We start from the raw sequence: 20,205 nt of genomic DNA on the forward strand, positions 1-20,205 counted from the left end.
GTTGCACCCTAGCCTCCCTGAAAAGCATCTGTGAAAAGGCAAGACCTTGACCTTTACCTAGAAGACACCTTGAACAAAATTATGTGGGTCGTCCCACCATTTTGCCAGTTCTACCTGAATCATTGGAACAGAAATTATGTCCGGATCTGAGGCCTTGTTCCAATGGCAACTGAGATGTAACTGGAAATTCCTCTTTATCAACTGACCTATCTAAAGTAATTTCTTGAGAGGTCCCATGGTTCCTAAAAAACTCATCTACATAATGTACTAACTTAACAGTGCTTTCATGTACTTGGACCTCTCCAACAAATGTAGAAAGGATTAAATCATGTTTTTTTATGGAAAAGCTCGAAATGGAACTGTTGCTATCATCATTCCCAAATATCGACTCCTTTGAGTTGATATCAGAATGGACTTTCTAGTTGACTAGAACACCCAACTTCCTTAATGATCTGATCTACCATACCTATGGACCTAAGTCTTTTTTTAAATGTGTTCAAAATCAACCAGTCATCTAGATACAACAGAACTCTGATGCCCAGAAATCTCTACCATTTCGAGACTGGAGCCACCTCCCTGGTGAATACCTAAGGGGTAGTCCAGAGTCCAAAACATAGGCACTTGAATTAATATATTTTTAAGCCGTCCATAAACCAAAGAAGTTAACTTTACTGTCCCCAAGATTTTCTATTAAATATTTAGTGAGAACTGTATACCAGTTTAAAATCGAGACTAAAACTAGCCTCCATTCTCCTGATGCCTTGGGCACTCTTAAAGAAACTGATTTAAAACCCTGGTCAGTGATCTAAGGATTCCTCTATCACTTTCTTCTCCAGAAGTTTTGCAATCTCTATTGCTGAGGGTATTAGGGTATTTGGAACAGGAATGGGTTCTTTTGAAAGAGGAGGGTTGGAGGACAGAGTAATTAGGTATCTCTATTAACCACTAAGAGAACTCCGAATTCGGGGTGAAAATTTTCCAAATCCTGATAAAGGGGGAAAAGCCTTCTCCAAATTGGAATTTCTGGTAGTGACAGTATTGAGTTCTCCTATAAGGTTGAAGAGTCCTCTTGGAACTTATGCAGTTTCCTTTTAGTCCAAAATCCTAAAGGACTATCACTGTTCCAAAAATTCTGCGTTGGATGTAAAGGGCTGTAGTTTCCACAAAGGACAAGACAGGACCATAGGGAGAAAAAAAACAGGCCTTCGTGAGATTGATCTTAAAGCATCATCTAGCATTCTAGCAGCCAGTTTTTGTTCCAAAACAATTAAACCTACCTTATTACAAAATGGGACCCAAAAGAGAAGTAATTAGAGTCCTCTTCTATTTTGGAATAGGGTGGTCATTAAGAGCAGACTGGTTTATGAAAAAGCAACGGTATCACAATAGAAGAACCTGAATTAGATTGAGAGAGTAAGGCTCAGGATGAAGCTACAGACTATAATTCGCTGTGTACCATCATAGCCCTTATTAACTGGTACAGTACATTAAACCAATATGCAAGAAAGGTTAGGATAGTACTGCATCACTGCCTTCGACTGCATTAGCCTTCTAATATGGCACGAACATAGTAAATTTAATAGAAAGCTTATGAACCCTACCACTACCAACCCCTGAAAGCTCTGTAATAGCCTGAGCATTATCATCATCATCCCAGGTACAATTCACAAACCTAGTTTTCTCTGGATTTTACATTCAGAGTTCGGATGCCAGGAAACTCAAAATTATTCAATCCATTCAAAGAAAAGTAACTTTTCTTTTACATTTTAGAGTCCTTTATGTGTACTTGTTCAGCCATAACCTGAATACTGTATATTCTTCTGTAGGAGGGACTGTTAAGCTAACACTTCTCAACGATCGTCTAAATTACAATCTGCCCTCGACACATAACACAAAGGAAATCTGGATCTTTGCCAGAAGAAGACATCCCCTACTACAGTAATCTGAAGTTAAATAAACGCTAATTAAACATAAACTGGATTAAGGGAAAGGAATACTTGACCGACTGGAATGGCTATTGACAAAGAGGCTGAAATGGTCTAAATTTACTAATAGATTTGGCTTGTTCACACAATCTTATTGCCAACCACCACCATATAAATGCAATACTGCACTAAAAGGTATGGCTATTACATAAAAAAAAAAATGGGAAATTTTAATTTTTAGGATAGATGTCGACATTTAGCTAAATTTGAGAAGTTAGCCATATGAACCTCAGGTGATATTTACAGAAATGATGCTTACTGAAGGATACAAAAGGCAAAAATATTTTTAATTTGTTGAGAAAAATATAAGGTACAGTTTAACTGTAATTTACCTTTCCTGTTGAAGCGGTAATATTCACTTTCGTACATGGGTCGAGTCATTCCAAAATCTGACAGCTTGACTACCCTCTCTGCACTTACTAAGCAATTTCGACATGCCACATCTCTGTCAGTATAAAAAAGAAAAGTATAATCATCAATATAATCAGGAAGCACATTTCACTACTTTGTAAATAAAAAAAAAAAATGATTGGCTTGAAGGGTATTGTCTTTAAACAAGAGTGTACTTCACAGTGATTGATTGATTGATTGATTGAAAGTTTTCTGGCATCCTGACATCTAAGGTCATTGACGCTGACTTCACAGTGACTGACTTAACTCCTCAACTCCAGCATTCTTAAAATCAAGCAATATTTTAGTTTTCCTCTTGCTACACCAGAAAATTGTTAGAATTTTAAATTATAGATGAGAGATGAAAAGAAATTGTTGGAAAATTACATAAATACCAGTATATGGAATTGGCCAAACAAAAATTCTTAGATAAAGCATAAAAAGCTGGATTATGATTCCAGATCTTGTCAGACAATTACAAACCATAAAGTAACAAGATCCAAAAGGTTTGAAGTATTGTACTTACTGGTGAACTAAGAAAAGTTTTCTATCAACCTTTCAGACATTAACCACATTACTGTATCATACCAAAATGAAAAAAAATATAATAGGTTAGATAAGGATGTGAAATTTAATCCAATTAGTCCATAGCAACTTCATATGTAACTCCTCTTATAAGTTAGACAAAAATTATGGTATTTTTGACAAACTTGCAAGAAATGGTACCAAAACATTAGAGGCATTATATTTTTTTAATGTTAATCTTCCCACAAGTCACAATGAAATAAACATATCTCTACATGGTTAAATGAGGACTTGTGTTTAGAACTATACCTGTGCACATATCTATGTTCAGTGAGATATGCCAATGCACGACATATATCCAGTGCCATAGAGGTAAGACGTTTACTACTAACTTCATCTTCTTCCGTTTGGACAGTTTTATCCGACACTAAATGACGACGAGCGAGGAGGTAAATCTTCAAGTCGCCTGCACAAAGTATAAGAAATAAATGCTTTACATTTTCAACCATAATAAATTACTTAATCTAAATTTTTTTTTTCATTTTACTTAGATAAAAAGTTAGTTTCAAGACAGTGGTATACAGTTCTTGTCTGTGAAATTATAGTGCTTTGGAATCACATTTTTTCCATTCTATGATATCCCTATCATAATAGATGGTTAAGATCCTCTCCCTGATGTTTCACTGTTAAATAAATGTAAAATATCTGTACAATTTCGAATTGCCTTATATCCCAAATATTTTTAAATTGCAATTTCAAATCTAAAATCTACCCAAATGCACACCAGATTTTGTTTGATAAAAAAAAAGGTTGACTTGGATGGAAGTACGCATTATAAAATGTTTGATGTTAACTTTACAGAATAAATTCTGGCATTTGTCGTATTGTACTCTGACATTTCCATGTATAATTTTTCCCTGAATGATTACTTTAGTGCATCAAATACAAAGCTTATCTTTATGAAAGGATACACAGTGCACTGTACAGTACATGTAAAATAGCAAATCTTACCATATAGCATAAATTCCATAACCATATATATTGGTTCCTGGTGGGTACACAGGCCAAGAAGCTGAACAATATTTTTGTGGTTGAATCTTTTCATCATTTCTGCTTCCCCAAGGAAATCAAGTTTTTCTTCCACAGTAGATCCTACTTTAAGCGTCTTTACAGCAACAGCCACCCAAGGTGTGTCTTCTCCAAACTGGCACTCCCCACCATATACTGTGCCAAATGCTCCTTCACCAATTGTACGGTTGATTACTACTTTTTCACGTGGCAACTCCCATTCATCCAGCGACATGAGTTCTCCTAGAGGCCACACTGGTTGTTCTGGGATCATCTTCTCAAATCTGTAATAACTTTTCATCAGTATCTGTTTTTATAAAGATAAAATGAATGCTTAGTACAATACTTGGATTGCATTTCTGACTCTAGTTGTATACTTTCCAACAAAAGATAACTGGTACTACAATTACATCTGGCATCTATTGTTATGGTAATGTAATCATCTATATCATCAACATACAAAACTAACATTTTTATTTTACCTTCTTTTATATACAATAAAGAGAGCAAGCACAATGATAGCAAACACAGAGAAGATCATGACCATCACTATCACAATTGCCATGTCACATGAAACATCGAGGATCTCACTGAAGGTTTGGAACAAGCAAGTATCTGGAATAATACCATCTGAGGGAACACCATTGAAGAATTTAGTTTCTTCTCTAACTAAAGAAAGCCTGAAAAGAAAGCAATGTGCATTAGTAAACAGAATTAATTTACAGTATGTGAGACTAATTACTTGCAAATATTTATGTAATGATTTTCTTAATATATTTGACATATAAAGAGCACATACTAAGCCAATAAAACAATTAAGCAAACTTGTATAACAGAGACAGGATCTAACCGTCCTGAAGTAGAGCCATTGCCAGCTGGGAAAAACTGCCCCACAGTCACATATGATCCACTGTTGCCACTAACAACATATTGCATGATGTTGATAACACTTTGTCTTGATGGTCCCGAATTAAATTTGATGTTTCCAGACACTCCATCAAAATCAGTTTCTCCTATCAGCTCTACAAATCGCCTGAAATAAAAAGAAGCGCTTAGGGTAGATTTGGTAATTTCGCTGAATAAATAAACTAATAATTGAACTAATTACTTCCAGCATGAAATAGGAACTAACCAAATATTTCCTAATGGTGGCATTTAAAAAAAAAATGGAAAATGCTTGGCTTTTTAACCTAAGTATCAAAGTCAATAAACCCTTTTCTTACATGTCAGATCTGAATGAATGTTGATGACTTAATAAATTTAATTTGGTCTGACACAATATACAGCAATAACGATGTAGTTCAGTACACATTACAGTAATTTAGTTCAGTACACATTACAGTAATTTCCTAAGAATAGAACCATCTAAGAGAATCTCCAACTTTTAATACCAATAAGAGAAGTAAAGCACTAACTTGTTTGTTTTAAGGCTATGAAGGTTGGCCACATGAGTCCTATTCTCTTTCAAGAGTTTATCAAGAGCAAAGGCATAAGTCCACACAGCATCATAGGTGTATCCAGCATAATCAGCAGGACCATGAGTGTCACTATTTATTCCAAACCTGATGGAAAATACAAATATTTGTGTTACATTAAATTCAAAAAGGATTTTTTTCATTACAGTGGGATGGTCCATCATGGCAAGATATTCCATCAATACTACTTTGAGTCTAAGTATAGTAACTTACTCTTTAGCATATAACTCGTACCAGTCCCCTACAGTAATGCCTTCATGGAAAGTGTAGTTCATTGGAGCATAGTAAGCATAGCCTAAAGACATGTGACGGTCAACAGCCTGAAAAAAAAATTTGTTTGAAGATGCTAATGGCACATATTTTACAAAAAGGTTAGCATACATAATTTCAAGATATTCAGCAAGCATAATTAATATAAAGTGGGCAAAAATTTATTTTAAATTACTGTGATAGAAATAGAAATACTGTGCTTCTGAAAGTTCTTGTAGGAAAATGATGCACAAACAAAAATAGAGATTTTTTACATCTCATTGTTTGATTTTGGGCTTCAATCCTATAATACACCCTTTCTACGAGTCACTATCAAATTACTCGAAATAGTACAATTCCAGGAGTCTTCAGATAGCAAGAACTTCAGATTACATGTTAACCCTTTCACTGCGGAGAACGACTTTAGTTTACTCAGATTCATAACCTTTCACTGCGGAGAACGACTTTAGTTTACTCAGATTCATAACCTTTCACTGCGGAGAACGACTTTAGTTTACTCAGATTCATAACCTTTCACTGCGGAGAACGACTTTACTCCACACCGCGTAAGAAATTTTAAGCTTAGCGCCTTTTGTTGACGATTTATTTGGCCTCTACATGCTGCCAACTGTTGCCGATTTTATGAACTCCCCACTCTCTGAAGCTCTCGTCTTTCTTCTCCCATTTACTCTATGATTTTTGTAATTTTTTGTTATTTCTACGTTGTGTCAACATGAAATTATGATATATATGCATGTTTTTTCGATATAAATCAATATTATACAGAGTTATCGTAATATCATGATTTCCAAGGCTCGTTTAGCGTAAGTAAAAGTTTCTTTACATTAGTGCTCAACAGTTGCCATGACAACTACACAAATAAAAACGTATTTCTTAGTATTGGATGTTCAAAATGTGACAGATAATGGTGTTTTCAGAAATCAATATAGAAATTAACTCAATTAAATTAATAATAGTCAAATAACAAACACATTCACAAGAAAATGAAGTTTCGTGTTTGAAATCCGAAGCTTTGTTTACATTCGACAGCTGACGTTCAGTCTGTTAGTTGCCTATCGGTCCCTTTATTTTTTAACAGCATAATTTAGTGATACAAGTTGTTAATAAAGATATAATTTATTCATAAATGCTTGTTTCACAGTATCATAAATTTCATATATAATTGTAAATTATGGTATTATTATACTTTTAGCAAAACATTCGATATTGTTCTGCTTTTATCAGTCAGCTGACTTTGTCCTTTTAATTTTTCCCTTTAACTCTGGGTTGAAGAATTATTTTTATTTCTTTTCTTTTATGTGTGATATGGCCTCTACTTCTCGCCAAGTATCTTTAAAAGAAACAGTAGTTACATATAAAGTGAAACTTCATAAAAAAGTGACAGAAATAAACAAGTTATGTGTTTATGTGGAATACAATAAGTATATGAGGGAAGTTGATAATTTTGATCAGCTATGCTCAACATATGCTTACAAAAGAAAGAGTCAGAAATGGTACCAACCAATTTGGCATTTTATCATTGAAGCCGTATTAGTAGACTCAAACATATGCTACAACATTCAGAATCCCACTGCTAAGTTGGATAAAGAAAAAAAAATCAGGGAAAAATTATTAACACTTCGTTAGAAGGGTATAAGCGGGGCAAAACTCAAGGAAAGGGTACATTTTCAAATCCAATAGAATTTAAACTAACTGAAAGGCATGTTCCAGCTCAATATGTCGACAAAAACCCAAAACCCCAATGTATTATATGCTCTATCTTGCCAAAGAATTGCTTGATGAAAGGTAAATGCGAATGTATAGGAAAGCAAACAACTTATTTTTGTGATCAAATTATTGAAAAGTCCCCTCTTTGTATCATTCCATGTTTTGAGACATATATACCCATAAAGTGTACTAAAAGCATTACTAATGTGGAGAATAAATGTATGAGTCAGTGATAAATTGGGTGAAGGATTATTAGTGGAATTGATAAAATCATCTTTGGAAAGGAATTTTTGTGATTTTTCCTAATTTTTACCTATTTATCGAAGAATTTAAGGCATAAAGAGATAAACTCAGGTGAAAATATTGTTAAATCCTAAAAACAGAAAGGTTATAGAACACAAAAAAAATAGTTTCATTAAATTTTGAGCATTTTGAAATTTTTGGTGAAAATGTGCACAGAGCTGTGCAACATCCTATTTGAATATCCGCAGCGAAAGGGTTAAAGTGAGTTTGGGTCTAAATGCTCACAATAAAAATTAACATAAGTTTACATTACTTCTGTGTTATCCTACTTGCTTTATAGATCTGAAGAATAGCCTATGTAAACTAGTTCATAAGACAATAATTTCCACTGCCTCTACTTGAAACAAGTCCTCGGGATATACTCTGGTCAGGTCAATCTACCTTACAGTATAATAACACTGGTATTAATACTGTACTGCAAATAGTTGCGATACATTAGTATCAAAGTGAAACCATTTACATCAGCATGTGTATATGGAACTATTTACAAAAGTTTTGGCATGTATTTAAATTACAGCCTAAAAAAGTAATATATAATTACCTCAAGCATCATGGTCCTGTTGCATGGTATCTTATCATACTCGTCGATTTCATACCAGTTAGGAGCAAACCACCTTGGTAAGAACCAAACATAATTGTGCTTGGCTGTCATATTTTGGTGATAAGCTTCACATAACACTTCTTTAGCAGTGGTGGCGTAAAAGTCTCCAATGATGATACGGTGGGTCTTTTCCTTTAGCTTTAGAAGATGCTGGATCACACAAAGAAAATGTATCACTTGAATATTCCAAAACTGTTACCATCAATATTAACAATTCCCCAAAATCATATTTAAGGAAACAAAATTCTCCTTGGTGACAGCAAAAAGAGTACTACAGTATACTGTATATTTAAATTGTAAAAATATGTTAAATACCAATTAAGACTTTATATTGAATTTTACATAACTGGTGAGATGATGAAGAAACATCAAGATCATCTAAAATAGATGTTCTGAAATTATTCAAACTAATTCCAGTTTTAATTAGCATACAAAAATGGGTCAAAAGAGGAAAAATTTGATAAAGGAAAGAAACTTACATCAGTCATATTACGGGTGGAGATTTTTGGAAATCTAAAGTTTTCCAAGTTGATATCTTTAGGTAACATGTTGTGCAAGAGTGTCAGGTACTCGCTGTACTTATTACAGTCCTCTGCTAAGGATGCAACTTGATGCCACCCAAACAATTTAAAAAGCTCAAGGTACACTGCCCTGTAATCATGAAAAACGCATGAACAGAATGTTTATTTTACCTGTTCGCTCTTCAAAAACACATAATTACTATATTACAAAGTTTTCTCATTACAGTAGTCAACACTAAATAAGATAATTGCATAAAAACACCAAAATCCTCCTGGCACATTTATGCAAACTTTACAGCTAACGTAGCATTTTTTCAATTAAAAGAAAATTACTGATTTCCTTCACCAAAGTTTTTAATGCATACAGTATATTTAATAATGATCAGATAAAGTATGCACTAGCAATCTTGACATAGTACTTACCCATACATCTTATTTTCTGGAATAGTTCGGAAAAAAGACGGATATTTTTCATGTTCATTAAAGATGGCACCTTCTGCACTGTAAGACAAGACCACCGTATTGAAATGCTTGGCAACTCCTGCAAGAGGTTCTACTGTGTCTGAACAGGCTGGTCCTGGAAGGGAAGAAATGTATAATATTAAAATATTTTAAGGATAAAAAAAGTATCTCTAAAACCATCAAAAACTGACATCAGGGCATAAAATATGGCAAGTATTCTAGCATAAATCTATGAAGTGAAATATTTAATGTTTATAGTACCGAACTATATTTACCAAAATAAATAAATTCATAATCCCCTGGTATACACCAATTTACTGAAATGTACTAAAGTAGTATTGCTTTGTATAAAGCAGTGATATAACAATAAGGATAGGGCTTGTTCTACACTACAATTCAGTACTAAAACTTTGTAAATAAATAAGGTAAGAGTGTAAAATTATGATTGAGTATTGTATGCAGATAATCATACAACCAATTAGAAAGCCTCAAGATGTGCAAGCCTCAGCCATTACTGTCAGAAACATTTTGTGTTATCTAGTTAAGACATGAAAATAGTTCTCTCCAATTTCCTGTGTCCTATATACTTACTGCTTGAACTCACACGACGTACAAGTTTTCACCTATCGCCTTTATCCGTTTACCTTTGGTCTTCTTACAAATCTTCACCCTGATATTTTGTTATTTAATGCTTTTCTGATTTGCCATTTCTTATCCCTTTCCAGCACATGTCCAAACCTTCTCAGTCTTTGAGATATAATTTTCAGCTGCTAAACACATCTTTCCATTAATTCCTCATTCATGATAAAATCTTCCCACTACAAGTTTTCAAATTCTTTCAATACACAGAGTAGTATAAGTCTTACATAACCATCATAAGTCTGTGTTCTGAACTACTGTAATATTTTTACTGGTCAGCAGTCTAGTAAATGCTTCCCATTTTTTCCATATTACTACTGCTATACTTTATTTTCTTAGTGCCCTATCATAGTATTTATTCCTGTAATTTACAACGTTCGCAACAATTCATTAAAAACTAACCGAAGCTTTGAATGACTCCTAGGGTCTTTGCACCAAGCATAAATCTCATATTTTATTTCTCTTCAGACCTGGTCATCTACCACACCATTATTTTCAACTTTCCCCTTCAAAATATGTTCCTCTACAGTGCTACATTTTTACATTTTGCGATCTAAAAATCCTTGATCCATATGTATATTTTGTAGTCGTAAGTATATATTTTTTGACACCATGTTATAGGCCAAGGTTTGGGAGGATGGATGGAGTGAAGAAAGATCTGGGTGATAAGAGGATAGATGTGAGAGAGGCAAGAGAGCGTGCTAGAAATAGGAATGAATGGCGAGCGATTGTGATGCAGTTCCGGTGACCTCTGGTGACCATGGAGGTAGCAGCAGTAGAGGATTTAGCATTAGGAAGCTTCATCAGTGGTTGATAACAGGGGAGGGTGGGCTGTAGCACCCTAGCAGTACCAGCCGAACTTGGTTGAATCCCTTGTCAGGCTGGGAGGAACGTAGAGAGGAAAGGTCCCCTTTCTTTTCATTTGTTTGATGTCGGCTACCCCCTAATATTGGGGAAGTGCCTTGGTATATGTATTTATGTATGCTATATGCTTGATACAGATTACCTCGCACCTTTCCATGTAACCACCCAACTGACTATACAAATAATTTATGAATTTCAGCTAAGATTCTTGGGTATATGACTAACAAAATCTTAAAAGTGTCTTTCCACACTACAGTATATACAACTCCTAAAATAAAGATCTCAAAATATAAACTTTTATAAATCTAAAGGACAAAATACTTGATTTACACAAAAATAATTCATATTGCGAGTGTCATAGTTTGCTTTACACATCAATAAAAAAAGTTATCTCTGCTTTACCTAAGACTCCAATCATCTGCTCAAAAGAGGGTAAATTCGGATCACTGGAACCCTTCCTCACATATCGAATGAAAGCTGCTAAAACCTCCTCGCTCTTGCAACGGCCGTCTTGAATCATGAGTTTGATCTCATACTCTGGTAAGATTGTCCCATTAGAATTCACCCTTGTAATGGCCATTTGTGCAGCTGAAAAGAAATTATGTATTTAATTTTCTTTATTCCATTCATCAATGAGAATTTAGGTGGAAATAATACAAAAATGTTACGGTGATGATAGAATCAAAAGCAAAAACATGCGGTAGACTATCCTTTAGGCCACAGTGACTTCCGGTTTCAAAATATTAATTAAAAAAAAAGTTAAAGTGAAAGTGTTTATTTATATCCAGGGAATATCACCAATTACTATGTTATAATAAAAAATATGCAGACATTCATGTGAAATAAATCTATTATGGTACTAATTCAAAAGCATGCTTCCCTGAAAACAACCCATATATATATGAGAAAAAGAGAAACCAGAGACAGGAATACAAAAGAACACAATACAATTACTTTGACTAAAGAAAGAAGCAATAATATTTAATAAACTTGAGAAGTAAATGTGTGGAAATACTAAAGAAAAAAAATACTAAATTTTATAAAAATTATAAAGCCCACCGGTAGTTCTCAAGTAGGAATAAAAAGTAAAGATCTTTAATGCAAATAGAGCAAAATTTTGCAATACTGTACTATTATCTGTCTGATGTTATCATATCTCAAGTTTTTTATTAATTTTTATTTTAAGAAACTGTTCAAGATTACAGTAATGCTGAACAGCAAAGGGAGTTCTTTAGTCTCTTATTTCCTAAAACAATGATGTAAGCATATTCATCTTTGCTCTCCAAAAACTACCGGCGTCAATGACCTTAGATGTCAGGATGCCTGAAAACTTTAAATCATTCATTCATTCTCCAAAAACTAATTCAACAAAGCTCATATTTACGTACATTTCAGGAGCAGCTGATAAATGGTAATTTCACTTACCATTATAAAGTGTGTGGCTATAGAAAGTTGTATCTGCTCCGCTACTCATGGGGAAGATGCCAGCAATCCATAATTTTGTTTTAGCTGCATAATTGTGAGGTAGCCAGTCATTCCAGACTTCTAATTCATTGTGCCTAGCTTCCCTAAGCCAGTCACACGCAACATCTTCAATGACCTTATTTATGTCGACGACAGCGTTCGAAGACTGATACGGACACTGGGACGTCTTCTCATTGTATCGGTGAAGGAGGTTACGATAATCTTCTTCTCGTAGGAAGAAACGCTTTACCGCCTAGGGAAATCAGGCAAAATAACAGATAAAAGGAATTTCAAACTCTTTGATTTGCAAATAAATATATTGTATTAAGGATGTGAATGTTTGATCATTACCTGATATAAGTTCACCATTATAATGTAACACCTGTAATTGATAGCATTAAGTGATATTGTACTCACTTCTACAGCTACTTTTGCAGATTCGGGCAGCTTATCCCAAATGAGTTTCTTCATGGAATGCAATTCATAATTACAGAAGTAAGAATCGTCAGTGCCTTGGTAGCTGTTACAAGGGGGAAATGAGACAGGCATATACTCTTTCATGTTCGAAAGGGAGTTAGGATACCAATCGAAAAAGACGCTTGGCTTGTTATTCCGGAATTGGCAAAAGAACTCTGGAGTGAAGTTTGGGCCAATCCACGCTATGCGCACATACATTTTCTCCACAGTCACTTGTTTTATCAGAAATTCTGAATAGGAACCTGAAATACAAGAAAACTTAATGCTGAAACCAAATACTGTGTGTAAAATAATAGGCGCACATTCTAAATACAGTACTGTACTATATACATTTTAATTATGAATTTAATTTAGATCACATCTTACAAAAGTCCAGTTATATGTTTATGATGACAATGTAGCTTTAAGATACTTACTATGATTTCCGACAAATAAAATAGCACATTCTGATACTCCTTGACATGCTTCTGGGGTAAAGATGCCCTCCTCGCAGTAAGCCGCATGGCAGTAATATCTGAGAACATTAAAGATAATTTTTGCGTCACTTTAAAATAAATGTAGATACAGTGCTCGAATAAATTTTAACAAAATTGGACAAATATTCAACAAAAAATGAACAACACTTACTGTCCATCTTTATCTCTGGTGTACTTCTGTCGGAGCTCATTTATTTCATGAGAGTCTAGAGAAAATATTTTTGTCACGTTGAGACTCTTAAATGATCGCCAATGATCTGTTATTAGTTCTTTAGGTCCGGTACGGCTGCTGTTTGTGACATACCATCCAAACCTGTCGACAGGTATATCATTCAGTATATTATTACAGCTCTAACAGAGTGATTTGAGTTGAGAGAAATATATGGATTACACTTATATGAAAAGGGTATGCAAAAGAAAGTCTCTGCTGGTAACAAGTGATTGCTTAGAGCCTTACTTTTCCTGTATTATTACAGGTGAACATCAGCTAATTATTAATTCCACCAGGTAGTTGAGGTATGTCGTGAAATTTTCTGCAAAATCTTATTTAAATTCAACAAGAATTTCTTTTGTAAACAAAATATTACTCTTAACATACTTCTGTAAGGTTCTTTGTAAACCAACACCAGCAAAAAATTTCAACTCCAATCAAATGCATGTTTTCCAAGTAAAATCACAGATGTAACCTTAAAGTGGAGTGGACAAATTTTCTTTTCAATAATATAGTTTAAAATTATTCAATGGAATTGTAATAATACTGTATTGCAATGTACTACAGTAGATCATCAAACAATAAACAACAAATTGCGAAGCAAAAGCCCATGCCATGCTAGCCTATCAGGATTATTATATTTCCAGTTAAATTAGTTTTGAATACTATAGCAATTACAGTAGGAGATGAAATTTACATTATTACTGCATAGAATATACAAAAGAAAAAGAGTGAATGAGTAAATACCTGCTGCCTGATGCATGCGATCCACAGTCCACTTTTGCAGCAATGTCTTCGCCCATAGAGCTTGGTGGGAGCCATACTTCAACATTAATCATGGCCGTTGGGACATTACTATATGTGCCGTTACTGAAAGTTCAATATCAGTATTAACAAAGAAGTGAACTGTGATGCCCTATATAAATAAAAATAAAAGTGAAGTGACACAAAATGCAAAATATGACTATGGATTATCATAAATCAGATATGTTTTTTGAAGGATTCAAGATATACTGTATACTGTATGGGCCAACGTGTAGCCTAAATTCCACTAATTTTTGCTGTGCTGTAAAAGGCGTATGTCTCTACCTATCAATCTACACATAAACATAAATAACCAATACTGTAAATAAAAGTGTGCGCACACACACACACACACACATATATATATATATATATATACACATATACATATATATATATATATATATATATATATATATATATATATATACACATATACATATTCATACACATACACACATATATATATATATATATATATATATATATATATATATATATATATATATATATATATACACACACATGGTATATGTTACCGTAAATATGCAAAATACATTATTATGGATAATTCCTAGTAAATTTACATATTAATGGTTATTTCAATTAATATGCATAATCTCTGAAGAATACAAGTGAATAAGCATAATTCCTAAAATCTTATTAATTTTACAAAATAACTGATATAAATGTGATTACGTAAAATACCTGAAAAATTCTAGTAAATATGCATAATTCCTAAAATTATAGGTTCTGGTAATTAAGGATAAAGCGATAATCTCCATGGCGACCAAGACTACCTTAAAAAATAAATATAAGTCTTGGATATAGGGAAAAAACTTCATTTCCCAAATGGGGAAAGACAGGACAGATAAGTCTCGTATGACAGAACTTGACTCAGGAAAATATTTCCTTAAAAGTATAAAGTAGATATGGGGACTTACATGGCAAGCTATTTTACTGACAGCAAAAATATTCTGAATTTTGTATTCCTTATTTGGCAGAGAATTAATATTGTTTGACAAGATTCGCTTGACCACCAAGGATATTCTAAAACTTGGTGTTTTTAGTTGACACTCCTCACAGAATGGCAGAAACAGTTGTATTTAATAAATTTTCATGTCAGGAAATATATTATTTGTTTATTGTATAGAATATCTCTCCCACCATGCCCCTTTTCTATATGAATAGATTGAATGGTTTAAAATAAATCTTCGACACAAATGTAAAGAAAGTATGTACGATTTTTCACTATATTTTCACTGCTATCCTTTCTACTGTTATTTTTATTACATAATATTGTTTAAGGAGATGATAATCCTTTGCAGTCTTTTAACATTGTCCACTTCAAGTTCAACTAGTCGATTGAGAATTATATCATATTCCTCCTTTTTTTCATGAAGCCAGATGTATTGCTTTAATTTTTCTGTTCATTCTCCACGATGGACGAATAAAAACAGATTAATTTCTTCCATTGCATTAAACTACGAGTAATTGCCTCGAACATAAAAAAGATACCACTTTTCTAAAATAAAACTGTTACCATTTAAATATTTAGACCTATGACGTCCACTGTTATTGACTCTTTGAATCAATAACGGTCCACTAATTGCTAAGATTTTAGAAATTATGCAAATTTTCTGGATTTTCTAAAATTATTTGGCATATTCTCGTTTCTAACTGTTATTTGCAAAATTACTAAGATTTTGGGAATTATACGTTTTTACTGGAATTTTTCAGTTATTATGCATATTAACCGAAGTATCCGTTAGTATGCAAATTTACTAATAACGGATTTTGCATATTTACGGTAACACATACACACACATATATATATATATATACACACACATATATATATAAATATATATATATATATAAATATATATATATATATATATATATATATATATATATATATATATATATATATATATATATATATAAATATATCATCTGTTGCTCTCACATCTGTTAATAGTCTTTCTATGCCATTCTATAACCCCCCCACACACTTTATTAATGCACCAATCCATCGTCTTCTCTTTTTGCCCCTGCTTCATTTGGAATCTCTAGTGACCCATTGTTATTTTTTTGTCCATCTATATCAATCATTTTTATCAGATGTCTTGCCCCCATTTATTTCTTTTTCCTACATGACAGAATTTGCTCTACTTTATTTTCCTCTCGTATCCATGTGTGTGTATATGTGTGTGTATATATATATATATATATATATATATATATATATATATATATATATATATATATATATATATACACACACACACACATATATATATATATATATATATATATATATATATCTATATATCTATATATCTATATATATATATATATATATATATATATATATATATATATCTATATATCTATATATCTATATATATATATATATATATATATATATATATATATATATATATGAATTAATAAGCAAAACAAATATCCATTTCTTTTTCCTACATGATAAATTATGCTCTACTTTATTTTCCTCTCGTATCCATGTGTGTGTGTATATATATATATATATATATATATATATATATATATATATATATATATTTAGAATTAATAAGCAAAACAAATAATATACAGAGTACTTAACAAAAGACAGAAAAAAAAACTGATAAACTCACCCATTCATCAAGACAACTCTGAGTCTATCAAGTGCCTTCTCGTAGTCAAATGTGTCCTCGACATAATTGTTGATGGTCACATCTTGGTAGCCAAGACCCTCCTGCAAGCAATGAGAATTGTCAATAAACTGACTCCGCTAAGGACATCAATTATTTGTAGGCCTATATAAGACAAATCAGTGACCTGGAAACTACAGTACGTTTCATAGATTTTTTTTTCTTTTTTTTTTTTGTAAAATGGTCTGCTTATTTGGTGTAAAATTATAACTCTATTTCTTTCTCGTTTAATGCAATAATAAATAAAAAATCAAATATATTATTAATAATGATTTTTTTTTATGAATTCAACTTCTATAAAGGCTAGCTAAGTGAATTAATAGTGTTTTTGATAAAATTTCTATAGAATAAGTAAGTCCAAAATGCTATTAACGCATTTAGGTAGCCTTTAAAGAAAAGCATTCACATATTTGTAAAGCTAAGAAGCCAAATTCTCCAAAAAGAAAATAATCCTAAATATTATATTGAAAATTTACTGTTACATTTGAACAAAGTTAATACACAGGTGATGAACTCCGGTAAACTATTACAAAATCCTAAACAAAAATACAGAGCAACATGACGTGGTCATCAAATATAAAAAGTTACTGAAAAAAAGCGAAAGTAACCCCAATGCACAATAAAATAAAGTCCTCACGCTCAGATCCATGTATATATCATTAAAAACGCAATAAACGTGTTACTCTATGGAGATGAGTCATGGTATGACAATGAAACAATCTCCAATAGATTTAGTAGATTTGAGAACAGAGCCCTCAGAAGGACATTGGGAGTTAAATGGCAGGACAGGATTAGAAATAAAACTATAAGAGATATTACTCGAGTTCTATATGTGGAATGAGATCATGATGATGGGTATATGGAGATGGTTTGAGCATGCTCTTCGCACTCCCCAAAAGAGATTAGTTCACCAAACGTTCAGCTGGGCTCCACAAGGCACTAGAAGAGTTGGAAGACCCAGACCTACATGGCTGAGGACTATGAAGCGCGAAGTAGGAGATAATGAATGGAGAAGTATTGAATTAAAAGCTCTAGATAGAGACGTCTGGGGAAATCTAACAGAGGCCCTTTGCGTCAATAGGCGTAGGAGGTGATGATGATGATGAATTTATTATCGAATATTTTCAACATAAACACCGATTAAACAATAGAACCATTAAGCATATATTATCAAAACGTTGTTTACTCCTGTTCTGATGATCACAATAAATTTTTCATTCTGATCTATCAGGAAATTTTCATTAATATTCCCTTAAATCAGAAAGAGAGAGAGAGAGAGAGAGAGAGAGAGAGAGAGAGAGAGAGAGAGAGAGAGAGAGAGAGAGAGAGAGATTATATATCTTTATTACTAGAGCTTGTGGTTGAATAAGAATGTAAATTTATCTTCTTTTTTAACATCGTAGAATTAACAAATTGGTCCTAGAAAACACACTCAATAATTTATACTTCGGGTTTGGAATATCAAATGCAACGTCCAAAACAATTAATAAATTTTACTCAGACATATTTTCAGGCTATCGATTCGACGTTTCTTTCTCTCTGGTGGGAATTCGAGGAGTCTTGAATCTCATTGTGATTCAGTAAACACAAACCAGATACACAACACATGTTATTTCCATCCTAATCTTTGAAACATGCTTTGGGCTTTAAATCCTGTCATGGTCTCTCACTAAAAACAATCCTACATAGTTGTTCTACAGCTAAATACTACCGTGAGAGAGTTATTGGATCCTTTGACTGGCCAGACAGTACTACATTGGATACATTTCTCTAGTTACGGCTCCTTTTTTCTTTGCCTACACATACACCGAATAGTCTTCCATACTCTACACTTCTCTTCTGTCCTCATACACCTGACAGCACTGAGATTACCAAACAATTCTTCTTCGCTCAAGGGGTTAACTACTGCAATGTAATTGTTCAGTGGTTACTTTCCTCTTGGTTAGGGTACAAGATACTTTAGCTATGTAAGCAGCTCTTCTAGGAGAAGGATACTCTAAAATCAAACCACTGTTCTCTAGTCTTGGGTAGAGCCATAGCCTCTGTACCATGGTCTTCCACTGTCTTGAGTTAGAGTTCTCTTGCTTGAGGGTACACTCGGGCACACTATCGTATCTTATTTCTCTTCCTCTTGCTATTTTGATTTTTTATAGTTTATATATGAAAGATCTAATTTAATGTTACCGTTCTTAAAATATATTTTGATTGTTCATTACTTTTATAGCTTATTTTCTTGTTTCCTTTCCTCACTGGGCTATTTTTCCTTGTTGAAGCCCTTGGGCTTTTGGCTTCCCGCTTTTCCAACTAGGAGTGTAGCTTAGCTTGTAATAATAATAATAATAATAATAATAATAATAATAATAATAATCAAGCATTTGAAGTATATACCTAGCTCATAAATATAGAAAAATTAAAAGATTAACTTAAATAAGGAGACCACTTCTGACTCGACCTTTCTGTCGTTCCCGAGAGCGTAGAGTGACTGAACTCACCTCAAGGAGGATCTTGACGACTGCTGTGCTTATCCTATGAGAGATCCTTTGAGAAGAATCTAACGTCAAAGCAAGCTGCCTCTGTAGTGTTTTGTCGTACACGTATTTTGCCGGCGGATCTGTAAAAAAGTAAAAGGATAACCTCATGGAAAATGAAAACTTCTATATGTTTTAGGTATTAACCTTTTCCCCCTTAGGAGGGGTTTGGTCCGCATCCAAAATACATACAAACTGCTTAAGAGAAACTTATGTTATCAGCGGGTATTTTTTTTTCCAACACAAAATTGTTTTAATCACTCATATCTGCATCTTGAGTTCGATGTCAGGATGCCAGAGAACGTCAAATCAATCAATCAATCTACATCTTGAGGAAAACAGAAAAAGAAGATAAAATATATAAATGTAAGAGTAAAACAGATTTTAGAGTAAAACATTTTTGAAGTATCTCGTTCAATGAACACTTTTAGTAGAATTTTGTTCTATCCTTTTACATGAGAGTTTCACCGATCTTCAATCTTAGCCTTTCTTATTCAATACATGCAAAATATGTTTTACCATGAGATGTACTTTAAACTTACAATTGATATTTGTTTATATTTTTTTCCTGTTCTGGCTATGAAGATGGGAACATTAATTCATGAAGCCTACATGATCAAAATAAATTTCCCGTAGACATCTCTTACTAAAATCATGAACAAGCACTGGAAATTGATGAAGATCACATTACGAACAATAGTCAGAGATGCTGTCCAAT

General features: G+C 33.1%; 1 protein-coding gene across 4 annotated transcripts in view; it reads right to left on the bottom strand.

Moving 5' to 3' along the window:
• LOC137634181 (uncharacterized) overlaps positions 1 to 20,205 on the bottom strand; it is a 523,265-nt gene that overhangs the window by 21,638 nt on the left and 481,422 nt on the right. For all 4 annotated transcript variants that reach the window (XM_068366451.1, XM_068366452.1, XM_068366453.1 and 1 more), the window contains 18 exons: positions 19,452 to 19,570; positions 16,903 to 17,003; positions 14,186 to 14,308; positions 13,379 to 13,540; positions 13,168 to 13,265; positions 12,692 to 12,993; positions 12,236 to 12,527; positions 11,213 to 11,398; positions 9,269 to 9,422; positions 8,804 to 8,975; positions 8,265 to 8,474; positions 5,657 to 5,763; positions 5,384 to 5,530; positions 4,819 to 5,001; positions 4,451 to 4,648; positions 3,912 to 4,252; positions 3,210 to 3,366; positions 2,318 to 2,430 (listed from right to left, as the gene is read on the bottom strand). In XM_068366451.1, coding sequence (XP_068222552.1) covers positions 2,318 to 2,430; positions 3,210 to 3,366; positions 3,912 to 4,252; positions 4,451 to 4,648; positions 4,819 to 5,001; positions 5,384 to 5,530; positions 5,657 to 5,763; positions 8,265 to 8,474; positions 8,804 to 8,975; positions 9,269 to 9,422; positions 11,213 to 11,398; positions 12,236 to 12,527; positions 12,692 to 12,993; positions 13,168 to 13,265; positions 13,379 to 13,540; positions 14,186 to 14,308; positions 16,903 to 17,003; positions 19,452 to 19,570 — 3,165 coding nt within the window. The remainder of the gene's footprint in view (positions 1 to 2,317; positions 2,431 to 3,209; positions 3,367 to 3,911; positions 4,253 to 4,450; positions 4,649 to 4,818; positions 5,002 to 5,383; positions 5,531 to 5,656; positions 5,764 to 8,264; positions 8,475 to 8,803; positions 8,976 to 9,268; positions 9,423 to 11,212; positions 11,399 to 12,235; positions 12,528 to 12,691; positions 12,994 to 13,167; positions 13,266 to 13,378; positions 13,541 to 14,185; positions 14,309 to 16,902; positions 17,004 to 19,451; positions 19,571 to 20,205) is intronic.

Source organism: Palaemon carinicauda, chromosome 44 (genome assembly GCF_036898095.1).
Source record: "Palaemon carinicauda isolate YSFRI2023 chromosome 44, ASM3689809v2, whole genome shotgun sequence".
NCBI classification, from domain to species: domain Eukaryota; kingdom Metazoa; phylum Arthropoda; class Malacostraca; order Decapoda; family Palaemonidae; genus Palaemon; species Palaemon carinicauda.